We start from the raw sequence: 13559 nt of genomic DNA on the forward strand, positions 1-13559 counted from the left end.
AATGTTGTCAAAACACTCACATCCAATAGTGAGGGGATGTTTATACTGTTTCCTATGCAATGACGTTGGCCAATCATAACAGTAGCCAGTTGGTAGCAAGCCTTAAAGGACCCGCCCCTTAAAAACAGGTCGGGTTAGACAGAGGGTCAAAATGAGGGTTAAAAATAATCATTTTCCACCAATTTATTTTGTTTCTGTGCAAAACACTTTGTTAACATTATAAGTAAACCTCAAGGAACACATTCAAATAATACAAAAATCTATGTCATGACCCCTTCAACAACCAACAATTGCAACTTTCCTATTTCTTTCTCACTGCTTGCTGAATTTCAGCGTGACTCTTTCCGTCCTCACGTTAGGACATGTTTTAAATATTTGACTGAAAAACCTGAGCTATTTTAGTGGTTTGGCTGCTCTAAGTTGATAAATGTTAATTAGAGGAGCTCCCTTTTCTCAAGGAAGTGGAAGTCCAGTGCCAGAGTGAATCTGATCCTAAGACAAGGGTTTGACTTGGTTGTTGTTGTGTGGTGGTGGTAAATAAAACTGAGTTGATCACTCGGACGAAACTATTAATAAGAGCCTCATCCTGGCCCTTGTGCTGTGCCCCATTACTGGCTTGGGTTCGAGCCAACAGCAGCACCCCGCATGGCAGCTGCGCGCATGCGCATCACTGAGCGCTCTTGCTCCACCGCTCCAAGAGAACTTTAATAATGAAGTAGACCGCGGAGTGTGCGTGTGCTCAAGTTAGCTTCAGGAGCGTAAATTAAAGGGGAAAACACGGCTAGTGCAAGACAGCGCTCCTCGGAGTTTGTGCTATAGCGGTGGTCTGTCGGTTGGAGCGTTCCGCTCCGGTGCGGCCAGTGCAGCTCTCATGAACTTAGGGAGGACTTCCCCGTGCGCTTCACGCAGCTCGACCACTTGAATATTTTTGGATGAGCATGTCAACAGAGTGAATGCGAACGGACCTTGTGGAGAGTTTGGAAATCGTAGCAACGCACAACTCATAAGAGTAAGTACCCCTTTTGAACAGCCATAAAAATAGCTTATTTCTTTGGAAAACTTTCAAAGTTCTGCTGGATGTTTATGTAGCAGTTTACAAGCGTAAGAGAAGTTTGTTGGAGCACCTGCTCACGCATGATACTTTCACGTGATTTAAACGTCTGAGAAAACTGGAGCTCGTAAAAGGTGAACTAATTTTTACATTATAGCTCAGATAGTAATTACTGCATTCCGCATTAGACCATCTATAAAACCTATGGCAGTATTTTTACTTTAAAATGTCAACATAAAATGAAAAGTCTAACTGCTGCCTGAAAATGAATAAATAGTTAAAGTGGTTTCAAGCGACGACTTTTCATTGTACTTTTTGGACCTCTTTTTTTTAAACGGATGAGCAAGAATATCTGTTTTAAATGTTAAAACTTAGAAATGACAAAGTTAAATGGATGGAAAAAAAATGTTAAGACAATGATGCTTTTTACAGTGTTAGCGCACTTCCCACTCTTCAATTCAAGACTCGATTATAGGGATTTATATTATTCTGTTTCAAACTGAGTTATTTCTAGAACAGAAGCGCACCATTTTTGGGTGCATTTTTTCTTATTATTTGATTTTATTGTATTGTACGGACGAAGTGCAGTGATTATATTCACATATATTCAAGTGGTCTTAATTCATGTATTTCTGGTCATTTTTTTCATTGAAAGCCTATTGAATAGTGTTTCAGAGTTTGTTGGGTGATTCCCGTATCCGTTTGAATCGCGCGTGCCATGTCCGTTTTCCCGTGCACGTGGAGTTTGTGTTTGTATTTGATACAGAGGAAACGGGAATATCATCCCGACACCGAAGCCGCTTCACTGCGCGTTGGCCATTGGTCTCTTTCTCGCGCTGTCGATAGCAGCCCGAGCCGATACCGGAGAAGGAGCCCGGATTAGATTACACACTTAACACGAAATAATTCACAACACACAGGTCGCTCTGGTGGCTGGTAATAAGATGGAGTGTGCTAGCCAACAATTACATAAGAGAACATCAGTGACCTCCTCTTTGGCCATCTCCAGGCCTCAAACTTTAGGTAAAAACTCGAAACGTTTTTTTTAACATATGAACTATTTTTAATTGCAGGACACTTTGTTTGACAGGTTTACGAGGCAGTTTTGGGTTAAATAGCAGGACAGCAGTTTGTACGCCCCTTTTGAAACGCTTTTTATGTTTTTGCATATTGTAAAGTCAGATGTAATCTAATAATAGGCTAGTTTTGTTTTGATCTCAGCTCTCTTAGGTATGATTAAATCGCAAAAAAAAACTCTTACACATCTGTCCATTTGTAAATGGGTACTTGGTGTATTACCACTTTCGTCAGTCATATTGAATGTATGTTGTCATTAATAAAAAATAAATTAATAAATAATGACATAACATAATGACATAGGTCTATATAAGAGGGTAGAATTATGGGTGAGGGTAAAAGATAACCACCCTTGGTTTGGATGTAACATCACACCCTGAATGGTTAAAAAAAGACTAAAACTAACCCCATAGTAGGCTAAAACCATTGAACAGTAAAAAAAACAACAACTATATATAAGGAAAGTACACTCTTGAAAGGTTCTTTATATGGTTCTTTGTGGCATATTAAGTATCAAAAAAAAAAAAAAAGCTGCGGTACCCTGGAAACTAAAACATCTTGCACAGATGGTAGTTTTCTGAAGATTTAAAAATCTCTTCTTACTGGAACCTTAGCAAGTTAGAAGTTGCTCACACAGTGGAGAAGAAAACATTTAGGCAATGGCATTAAACATAAGGCCTGTCTATATAAATTAAATAGTGAAATCCATTATAATAGCAGTGAATAAATAATCTACACGTAATGTATTAATTAAAAACATATTCCCTTTAGACAAACTCTATTGCTCGATTTAAAACCATTGGTTCCCTTTCCAGCTTGTTTATTTATTAATAGGCGGTGTGTTTTGACAATGGAGTGAGCGCTGATGATTTAAAGAGAGGAAAACGAAAGCTTTGGCGTATTTGGCTTTCCTGTGCGTTGTGCTCGTTCCGCGGCTGTGTCGAATCGCGCGTAGAATGCCGCGCCACTAAACGCTCCGCGTGCTTTCTTGACAATAACAGTAAAGCGCGCTGGCGCGCTTTGTTATTTTGAGACGGAATGATCTTCTGTAATTGGACCGTTTTCAATCCTCAGAATGTTTTCTTATATATTGTTTTCCGTGTTTGACGTTATCAGATGTTTTGGTCAGGGACAGTTGTTGCATATCAGTGGCTTTTGATTTGAAAATGCGCGTGTTGACAGAAGAGACATAAATTTCAGCTCCTAACCATTACATGGCTAGCGTAATGTGTCTTCTGCTGTTTGGCTGTCCGTCTGTTCACTGTGTGTGTGTGTGTGCGTGTAGGCGCACACGCACTCCAGGATACAGAACAGTTTGTGTGTGTGTGCATGAGGACAGTAGGCTCAGAGGGCACTGAGTGATAACAGTAAAAATCAATGCTGCTCAGCTCATTCCCCCGCCTGAGCATTAAAGGCTAGAATTTCAGAACACAGCTTCACCAAGCAAATGAAAAATTCAAATGATCTGCTCTTCAAACTGTGCCCTTCAACTCTCTTTCTCTCCTATCCACTTACACACACATACACACACAAGCTTGTATACATAAGCTTGTGGGGACTTTCAATTTACATCTATTGTTCTTAGTATAAGTCGTTGTAATAGATATACCATAAAGCATATTCCCAAACAGAAGCATCATGATTGTTCAAATGGACCTCTCGGGTTTTTGAGCTAAGTCCAAAATTGTTTCAGTGAAGACAGAAACAGGTGTTTGTCTAAAATGATTTGACAGAAATATCTGATTCACATAATTTTCAGGCAGTTCAGTTGAGTTGTTTTCTCAGATCGTTTTACTTTAAAATGAAAAATCATTGCATATTCTTGGTTCACTTTGTTCAGTGAAACTTAAATTAGTAAGAGCTTATCTTTTTCATACAACAAGAATGCATGCTGATCACAGGCTGTCAAGTTAAGTAGCAAAAAAAAAAAAACCTTGTATAATTTAAGTGTTAGACCCTGGTCTCTGTTATTAATTAATTAATTAATTAATTAATTGAATGATAGCCCTGCCCCTAAAATACACTTTTAGCATTTTACATTTTAATTCAAGATTTCATTTGGTCAATTTATGAACCTTTTCTTTGTGTTGTTCTTTAAGGAGTATTTGCTCCACTAGCTATTCCTCGCCTTAAACATTGCATAGTAATGTTCATTTAATCATTAATTAAATTATATTTTTGAATTAGATATAGCTAGTTAATTTCAATGTTAGACTTAATGTTTCTTAATTTATTTTTTTTACAGTTTGTTGTTCTGGACATACAGTCAAACCAAAATTTATTCAGACACCTTCAATGTTACTCATTATCACAGTTTATTTGCTATAGTTTAGAAAATGGTAATAAAATATGACAAGAACTCAGAGTTGAACTGTGTCAGAACAAAATCATCTTGATAATATAATAAACTTGATAATAGACTGTTAGTAAGACAATATTTATACAACTATCAATACTTTGTTGACCAATTATCAAGAAATGCTTAATTTTGTTCACCCTGCGGTGTAAAAAATGTGGCATTAGCAATTAAAGAAAAAACACTTAAGCAAAACATGGTCAGGTCAGAGTGTCTAAATAATTTTTGGTCACAAATTTTAATCAGTTTTACTGGTAGTCCACTGTATGAAGAATTTTTGGGTATAATATGTCACAGTTTACTTTATTTAGCTATCCTCCCTTACATAAATTAACTATAGTGTCCTGCACCCATTAGCAAAAAAAAAAAAAAAAAAAAAAATATATATATATATATATATATATATATATCAAAAATTATATCTGGTGTCTGAATAGGTTTTTTTCTCCAAAAGGTTAGCAAAACCTGTCCTCTCACACCCAAACACAAATTTGATATTAAAAATAAAGCAAACTACGGGCAGGTTTGTAAACCAGAGGTCTGGTACCTGCAGCAGGACAGAAAATAAACCCATTCTCCTCATCCTGAGGCTTTCAAGGTCTTTCAAAGAGTTTTTGAATAAGAGTGCTTTTCATTACTGAGGCCTCAGGAGGTTTCAAAGCAATTTACAGAAGTTTCAAGCTTTTAAATGACAGGATGGGAAGAGAGAAAGATAAAGATGGAGGCTGGGAAGGGGCTTCACCGGGGGACTCAAAATCATGGTTAGATGTTTTCAGTGACTACTGCCATGCTAGCATCTTCGTGACCTGGACAGCTTGGCTTTTTGGTGTGTGCTGTCTGAGTGCGTTTGTGTGTGTGTTACATTGATTACATTTCTCTCAACCCATTGTTTAATGTTTACTTCTGTAAATGATATTTACTTCAGCCTAGCTGGCTATGATACAGTGAAGTTACCAGACTTCTTCCTTCCCCTCCTACACACATATACCCACAGACACAAAGGAAGAGAGAGAGACAGAAACGAGAGAGGGATGCCTATGCATTCTATTGTGTTTATGGCGATTTTAAAGCATCCTTCCTTTGCAGGTGTCTGGACTGTAGTCGAGGGGAGTGGCAGTTCAACTGATGGAGAATACACAGGAGCTGAATGAACAGAGCGTAAGTGAACTACAACTCACACTATTCAGATGTGTTTTACAACATGATGGCTTTAAGATTATCCTCTTCTCTTTCATTGTCTGTGTACTGATAAAGTACTGTTTATCCCACCACTAATTCAGAAAATTTAAACCTGGCCAGTGTATTGTGCAGTATCATTGGACTGTATTTTTGGATATGTGTAGATAAAATACCATCCAGCTGACTCTCTGTACCAGTGATTCTTAACCAGGGGTGTGCATATCCCAGGAGGTACTTGGGAAGATATTGATTTTGCCTTGTTAAACCTATCCACTTCATTTTTAATGAAAGAGCAGGTGTGATGATTTATAAATTGAATGTGCAAGGCTTTCAAAATGATAAACACACATGTTTGTAGTTCAAGTTTTACCATTTACTGCAAAATATTATAAACATTTGCTGTATATCAGCTCTCCTGGAACGTTACTTGGCTAATCAAATTCAAAACCAGATCTAAGCCTAGTGTCAATTATATTATTATATTAAATTATTAATTACTTGAGTGGATATTATTTCTCAATAAATTCGTTTTCTCAAGAACGTTTCTCCAAAATTGAACTTTCTATTCATCAAGGATTCATGGAAAAAAATGTATCATGTTTTAGCAAAAACTGTTTTTGACATTGATAATAACAAGAATATTTCTTGAGCATCAAATCAGCATATTACACTAAAAAAATGCTGGGTTAAGTATAGCCCAGTGCTGGGTGAAATATGGACAAACCCAGTGATTGGGTTGTTTTGACCCAACCTTCTGGGTAGCTTTATTTAACTCAGCCATTGTTTAAAAATGACTCTATGTCTGGCTTAAAATGAACCCAAAATAGGTTGTAAATTAAAAATCAGACACATAATTACTAGAGGCATTAGCAATAATTAAAAGGTGAACATTTATTAATAAGCTATTAAAAATGTTTATTATTTAACTGCACTCTAAAAAAAAAAACAACCCAGCGCTGGGTAAAATATGGACAAACCCAGCGATTGGGTTGTTTTGACTCAACTGTTGGGTTAAATGTTTAACCCAACCTGATCGGTAGTTTTATTTAACTCAACTATTGCTTAAATTTTACTGTATGGCTGGCTTAAAATGAACCCAAAATAGGTTGTAAAATAAAAATCAGGCACATAATTACTAGATGCATTAAACAAAAGGTGAACATTTGTTAATAAGCAGTTAAAATGTTTATTATTTAATTACTCTCTAAAAATGCTGGGTTAATAACAACCCAGCGCTTGGTAAAATATGGACATACCCAGCAATTGAGTTGTTTTGACCCAGGGTTTGGGTTAAATGTTTAACCCAACCTGATGGGTAGTTTTATTTAACTCAACTATTGCTTAAATTTTACTGTATGTCTGGCTTAAAATGAGCCCAAAATAGGTTGTAAAGTAAAAATTAGGCACATAATTACTAGAGACATTAGCAATAATCAAAAGGTGAACATTTATTAATAAGCAATTATAAAAATGTTTATTATTTAATTATACTGGGTTAAAAACAACCCAGCGATTGGGTTGTTTTGACCCAGGGTTTAGGTTAAAAGTTTAACCCAACCTGATGGGTAGTTTTATTTAATTCAACTATTGCTTAAGTTTTACTGTATGGCTGGCTTAATATGAACCCAAAATAGGTTGTAAAGTAAAAATCAGGCACATAATTACTAGAGGCATTAGCAATAATCAAAAGGTGAACATTTATTAATAAGCAATTATAAATGTATTATTTAATTGCACTCTAAAAAACACTGGAGTAAAAACAGCCCGACGCTAGGTGAAATATGGACAAACCCAGCGATTGGGTTGTTTTGACTGAACCATAGGGTTAAATGTTTAACCCATCCTTCTGGGTAGTTTTATTTAACTCAACTATAGCTTAACATTTACTGTATGGCTGGCTGGGTTAAAACAACCCTTGGACAAACCCAGCGATTGGGTTGTTTTGACCCAGGGTTTGGGTTAAAAGTTTAACTCAGTTTCTGAGTAGTTTTATTTAACTCAACTATTGCTTAAAAATGACTATATTTCTTGCTTAAAATGAACCCAAGTTCAATAGGTTGGAAATTAACATTTATTAATATGTTCCATAAATGAACATTAATAAGTTAAATAAAATTATTAATATTAATAAAAAATGTTAAATAAAACAACCCAGAAGGCTGGGTTTAACATTTAACTGGGTCAGAAACAACCCAGTCTCTGTGTTTGCCCATATTCCACCCAGCGCTGGGTTGTTTTTAACACAGCATTTTTAGAGTGTATTATTTGTTTAACTTATTAATAAATGTTCATTTATTGAACATATTAATATGTGTTAATTTCCTACCTATTTTGGGATCATTTTAAGCTAGAAATAGAGTAATTTTAAGCAGTAGCTGAGTTAAATAAAATAATACAGTTGGGTAAAACATTTTACCCAACCACTGGATTTGTCCACATTTCACCCGCATTTTTTAGAGTGGAAGTACTGGCGTTGAATTTGTTTCTCAAGAAAGTCTCTCCAAAATTGCCTCCCGAAAAAGTAAATAATGGTTCCTCTTAAGTAAAATGAATGATAATGCTGAATGATTTCCAGTAAAGAATCAGTTGAGGAACACATTTCTGGTTTAGTGTTGCTGTGTTGCGGTATCTAAGGCAAAAAAAGGTTGGGAAACACTGGTCTATACTATGTGATAATTGAAAAGTGCGGTTTGAAGTGTGAGAGTGTTTGTGTGCATGAGTGAGTGTGTGTGCGGAAAGGCCACCCAGGTGTGTACTGAGCAGCGTTAGGTCTTTAATACACAACAGATGTGAGCTGAAGTGTCGAGCACAGTAGCCATATGGCCACCACGAGTCCACATGCATAGTGACAGTACAAGACACACACATAGCTGTTAGGAGACAGTTGGATAATTTAGTTCTGTGGGAGACCATAATAAAATATATTATTTTGATAACTTTTGGTTAATGATTAAAACAGTCTTGCATATGTGTTGCGACATCTCACGCTTGTGCTTTTCGTACGTGTACATGAGCACTCTGGAAAAGACAGACAGGCGTCCATAATCCAGGACAGATAGCGATCTGGGGGTGTTTGGGGTAATGGAAGGAGAGGAAGAGGGAGATTGAGGTGTGGGTGGAGGGGGGTGTATTTTGTGACTCAGGGGATCAATGCTTTCGGTTCTGGAGGAAAATAGCAGAGGAGTAAAATGAAAAGGGGGGGGTGTAGCTGCAGCCTTTTCCTCTGGTGCAGTCTGTGCCCCAGAGCCCCAGAGCAGAGACCACAGACAGAGAGAGAGGACTCAGGTTACACACACTCACACACACACCTACAGAGAAGGGAGGAAGAGGGGACGAGGCAGAGCGAGGAGAACAGAAAGCACGGCTTCACGCTCGCATATTTACACCTCCTAGTTTAAGTATAATCAACAAATAACCACAAATAACAGAGAGGGCATGTGTTGAAAGCTGTTGAACGGATGCCGTAATATTTATAAAACAAGTACATCTTGCTTTATAGTAAAATAAGCACCTTGTCTTTAACGTCAAACAGGTTTAAGTAACAACTCAAAAGGCCTGTTATAGGTTTTTTCATTGTCCCGATGGACATCGGTTATTTACACCTGTTTCTTGTCTTTTACACTGTAAATCGACTCACATCTCACTTGAGTTAGCAGTCTTAATTCACTTGTTCTGGCCATGTGTAGAAGATACACATAAATGAGTTAAGACATATCACATTTAACAGCTTTGTAAACTAGTGTGGCGAATGGTGCTTTATGTACGCTGAACGTCCATGATATTTCAAGTTTAGGGTTTTAAAAGGATGGTTAAACACAATTTAAGCTCTGTAATTACAGAAAATACACTACCATTGAGGTTTGGGGTCGGTAATTTTATTTTTTTATTTATTTGTAAAGAAATTAACATGCTCATTTAGCAATTGAATTGATTACAAGTGACACTGAAGTTGACTTATAATGTTACAATATATATATATATATATATTTTTTTTTTTTTTTTTTAAATAAATGCAGTTTTTGAATGTTCTTTTTCTCAAAAAAATCCTGAAATAAATATATCATATATCATAAATACACTACCACTGAGGTTTGGGGTCAGTAATTTTATTTATTTATTTATTTTTAAAGAAATTAACATGCTCATTTAGCAATTGAATTGATTACAAGTGACACTGAAGATGACTTATTATGTTACAATGTATATATTTTTTTAAATAAATGCAGTTTTTGAACATTCTTTTTCTCAAAAAATCTGGAAAAAAATATAGCATAATTTCAACCAAAACATTAAGCAGCACAACTGTTTTAAACATTGGTAATAAATGTTTATAATTGTTTAACACCAAATGAAGGATCGTGTGACACTGAAGACTGAAGTAATGGCTGTTGAAAATGTAGCATTGCATCACAGAAATAAATTACATTTTAAAATATATTTAAACTGAAAACTTTTTTTTTATTGTAATAATATCACTGTTTTACTGTATTTTTGATCAGATAAATGCAGCCTTGTTACTCATAAAGAATCACTAACTTTTAAATAATGCTTAAATAATTGTAACTTGTCAGTCAGTTTGAGAAAGAAACAAAAAATTGCATTGACAGCATAGAGTCTATATGACAGCCGTTGCTCCGTAGACTTCCACTGTAAGTGCGTAGCTGTTAATACAAATGCTAGGTATTCAAGTACTGACGTTGAGGTTGATGAGACTAAATTGTATCCAATCAGGTCTGAATCAGCACAAGCTGTCAAAACAAGCTGCAGGTTTGAGCAGACTGTATTAGTTTCTGAAGCTGGGCATGCATGATGTTTTTACAGTCATGCAGACTCATTGATTAATAAACAGAGATTATTTGGTTCTCCCGGTGATCTTAAAAGCTGCATTAAGTTGTGAAGTACAAAGGCACTAATGTGCACCGTGATGGTCCTTGTGTGCATTTTTGGGTTGAGTCTTTCTGACAGCTTTGGGTCCAGCCTGAGCACATTATTTAACAAGCACGTCGACATCTGGGAAGCAATTCATCATTTAATTAAATGCTCCTGAAACCTGGCCTTTCGTTAATGAGATTAATTTAAATAATTAACGAAAAGCTGACACAAGCACAAGAACTCATGAATAATTGAGCAGCATTTTTTCTGCTGCAATCAGAGGGGAAGGGAGCACTTTAATGCTAGAGTGCTTTTTTATATAAAGTTTCAGCTCATTTCTTAAGATGATACACACACACTCCAATGCGCACGTATAGGAACTTGTGTGTGTGTAAACACTCTGGTTGCTGTACAAAGATACGTGAATCAATGAGCCAGTGGAAGAGAGAGACAGCGTCACTCACGTAGTTGCACACAAGATCATACACACACACATACTCACTCAAAGCTGCGAAGGTGTGTCTGTCTATAGGGCTTGGCCTGGTATCCTGTTTCCCTCTGACCCCTTTTCCCTGGCGGAATATACCTTTCGAATTTCATACACCAAGTTGACATGCAAACGGCACAGTCCAACATATGGGATGCTGCTGTAATTGGTCATTTTAGTGGATCTGACTGATTAAAAACATATTTGTTCCACTGCTGCATGACTCACTGTGACTGTGTTTTTTATATTGCTGACTGATATAACAGTTTAAAACTGATACTAGTATTTAACAATGGCAATGTGCAGTAGTATCATGCTAAAATTTACATTTACAAAGACATTGCAGAAATCCATATCTGACAATTTTGAGAAAAATTGTCAGAACTGCAAGAAAAAAATAATTCAAAGATATAAACTTCACAAAAAAGTCACAATTGTGAGAAAAAAGTCAGAATTGTGAGTTTGTATTTCTTAATTCTGACTTTATTTCTCGCAGTTGTGAGTTTGTGAAGCAATTCTGAGAAGAAAGTCAGAATCGCCAGCTTGTATCACAATTCTGAGAAAAAAGTTAGAATTGGAAGAAAACTAGTCAGAATTGTAAGTTATTAACTCACATTTGCAAAAAAAGTCATAATTGCTAAAAACTGAGAATTGTGAGTTTATATCTCGCAGTTCTGAATTTTTCTCGCAATTGCGAGTTTATATCGTGACATTCTGACTTTATATCACACAACTGAGAGTTTATATCATGCAGTTCTAAGGAAAAAGGTCAGAATTGCAAGAAAAAAGTCAGAACTGTGAATTTATATCTCGCAATTTAGACTCACAATTGTGAAGTTATGTCATGCAATCTCTCAGAAAAAAAAATTGCAAGAAAAATAGTCAGAATTGAGAGATATAAACTTGGATTTGTGAAAAAAGTCATAATTGCAAAAAAAGTCAGAATTGTGAGTTTATGTCTCGCAATGATATTATTTTTCTCGCAATTGCAAATTTATATTTTGAGAAAAATATTCAGAACTTTGAGTTTAGATCACAATTTTGAGGGAAAATTCCGAACTGTAAGAAAAATAGAGAGATAAACTCGCGTTTGTGAAAAAGTTAGAACTGCAAGAAAAAAGTCAGAATTGTGAGTCAGTTTATATCTCGCAATTCTGACTTTTTCTCGCAATTGCGAGTTTATATCATGCAATTCTGACTTTATATCACACAGTTGTCAGTTTATATTATGCTATTCAGAGAAAAAAGTCAGAGTTGCAAATTTATAAGTCAGAAAGAAATAGAATAAATAGAAAAATAGAATTGAGAGCAGAATTGCAAGAAAAAAGTCAGAATTGTGAGTTTATATCTCGCAATTCCCACTTTATTTCTCATAATTGTGAATTTATGTAATGCAATTCTAAGAAAAAAGTCAGAATTGCAAGAAAAATAGTCAGAATTGAGAGATATAGGCTTGCATTTGTGAAAGTCATAATTGTGAGAAAAAGTCAGAATTGTGAGTTTATCTAGCAATTCTAACTTTTGCTCGCAATTGAGTTTATATCATGCAGTTCTGACTTTATATCACACAATTGTGAGTTTATATCACGCAGTTCTGAGGAAAAAGTTAGAACAATAGAAGTGAGTGATATAAACTCACATTTGTGAAAAAAAAGTCAGAATTGCAAGAAAAAGTCAAAATTGTGAGTTTATATCTCGCAATTCTGACTTTTTCTCACAGTTGCGAGTTTATATCATGCAATTCTGACTTTATATCACACAGTTGTCAGTTTATATTATGCTATTCAGAGAAAAAAGTTAGAATTGCAAATTTATATCTCACAATTCTGAGATAAATAGTCAGAATTGCAAGAAAAAAGTCAGAATTGTGAGTTTATATATCGCAATTCTAACATTATTTCTAGCAACTGTGAGTTTATATCATGCAATTCTGACTTTATATAGTTAGAATTGCAAGTTTATATCTTTCTGACTACTTTTCTCAGAATTGTGAGATATAAACTTGCAATTCTAACTTTTTTTTCAGAATAGCGTGACATAAACTCAGAATTGTGTGATATCAAGTCAGAATTGTGATTCTATATCATGCAATTCTGAGGAAAAAAAAGTCAGAATTGTGAAATAAAAAGTCACAATAACCTTTTTGAAAACGGGCTTCCATACAGGAGGTCACTGGCTAGTAGTATTTGGCTGCTCATGTGATCTCAACATGTCTGCATCCACAAAGTGACCTGGTCTGTGCACAATAAAACTACTTTCAGTAGAATAAAGTGACAAAAATGTTAGTTTAGAAACTTTTTACTCTCAGAAACACAAATGATAGTTATAATTTATAGATAGATAGATAGACAGATAGCATAACATATTGGTCATGATTTTATCAGTTTATAATTTATAATAAGAACATGGATGTTGAATGGGCTGGTCCGGAGGGAACAGGTTTCGTATGTATGTTTCTGTTCTAATTTTAGTTTTTATTTCTTATTTCGTGTGTCCGCAAGGAGTTTAAATCTTCTCAGAGAAAATAACAGCATAAA

The 13559-nt window shown here is 35.4% G+C and overlaps 1 protein-coding gene across 12 annotated transcripts in view; it reads left to right on the plus strand.

Annotated features, from left to right (window-relative positions):
• Positions 1-689: 689 nt before the first annotated feature.
• The window catches only part of eya4 (EYA transcriptional coactivator and phosphatase 4), a 43749-nt gene continuing 30879 nt past the window's right edge, over positions 690-13559 (plus strand). For all 12 annotated transcript variants that reach the window (XM_051097103.1, XM_051097101.1, XM_051097105.1 and 9 more), the window contains exons 1-2: positions 690-1009; positions 5571-5642. In XM_051097103.1, the coding sequence (XP_050953060.1) occupies positions 5610-5642 (33 nt within the window). In that variant the 5' untranslated portion in view covers positions 690-1009; positions 5571-5609. The remainder of the gene's footprint in view (positions 1010-5570; positions 5643-13559) is intronic.

The sequence above is a fragment of the Labeo rohita genome, chromosome 23, assembly GCF_022985175.1.
Source record: "Labeo rohita strain BAU-BD-2019 chromosome 23, IGBB_LRoh.1.0, whole genome shotgun sequence".
Lineage (NCBI taxonomy): Eukaryota > Metazoa > Chordata > Actinopteri > Cypriniformes > Cyprinidae > Labeo > Labeo rohita.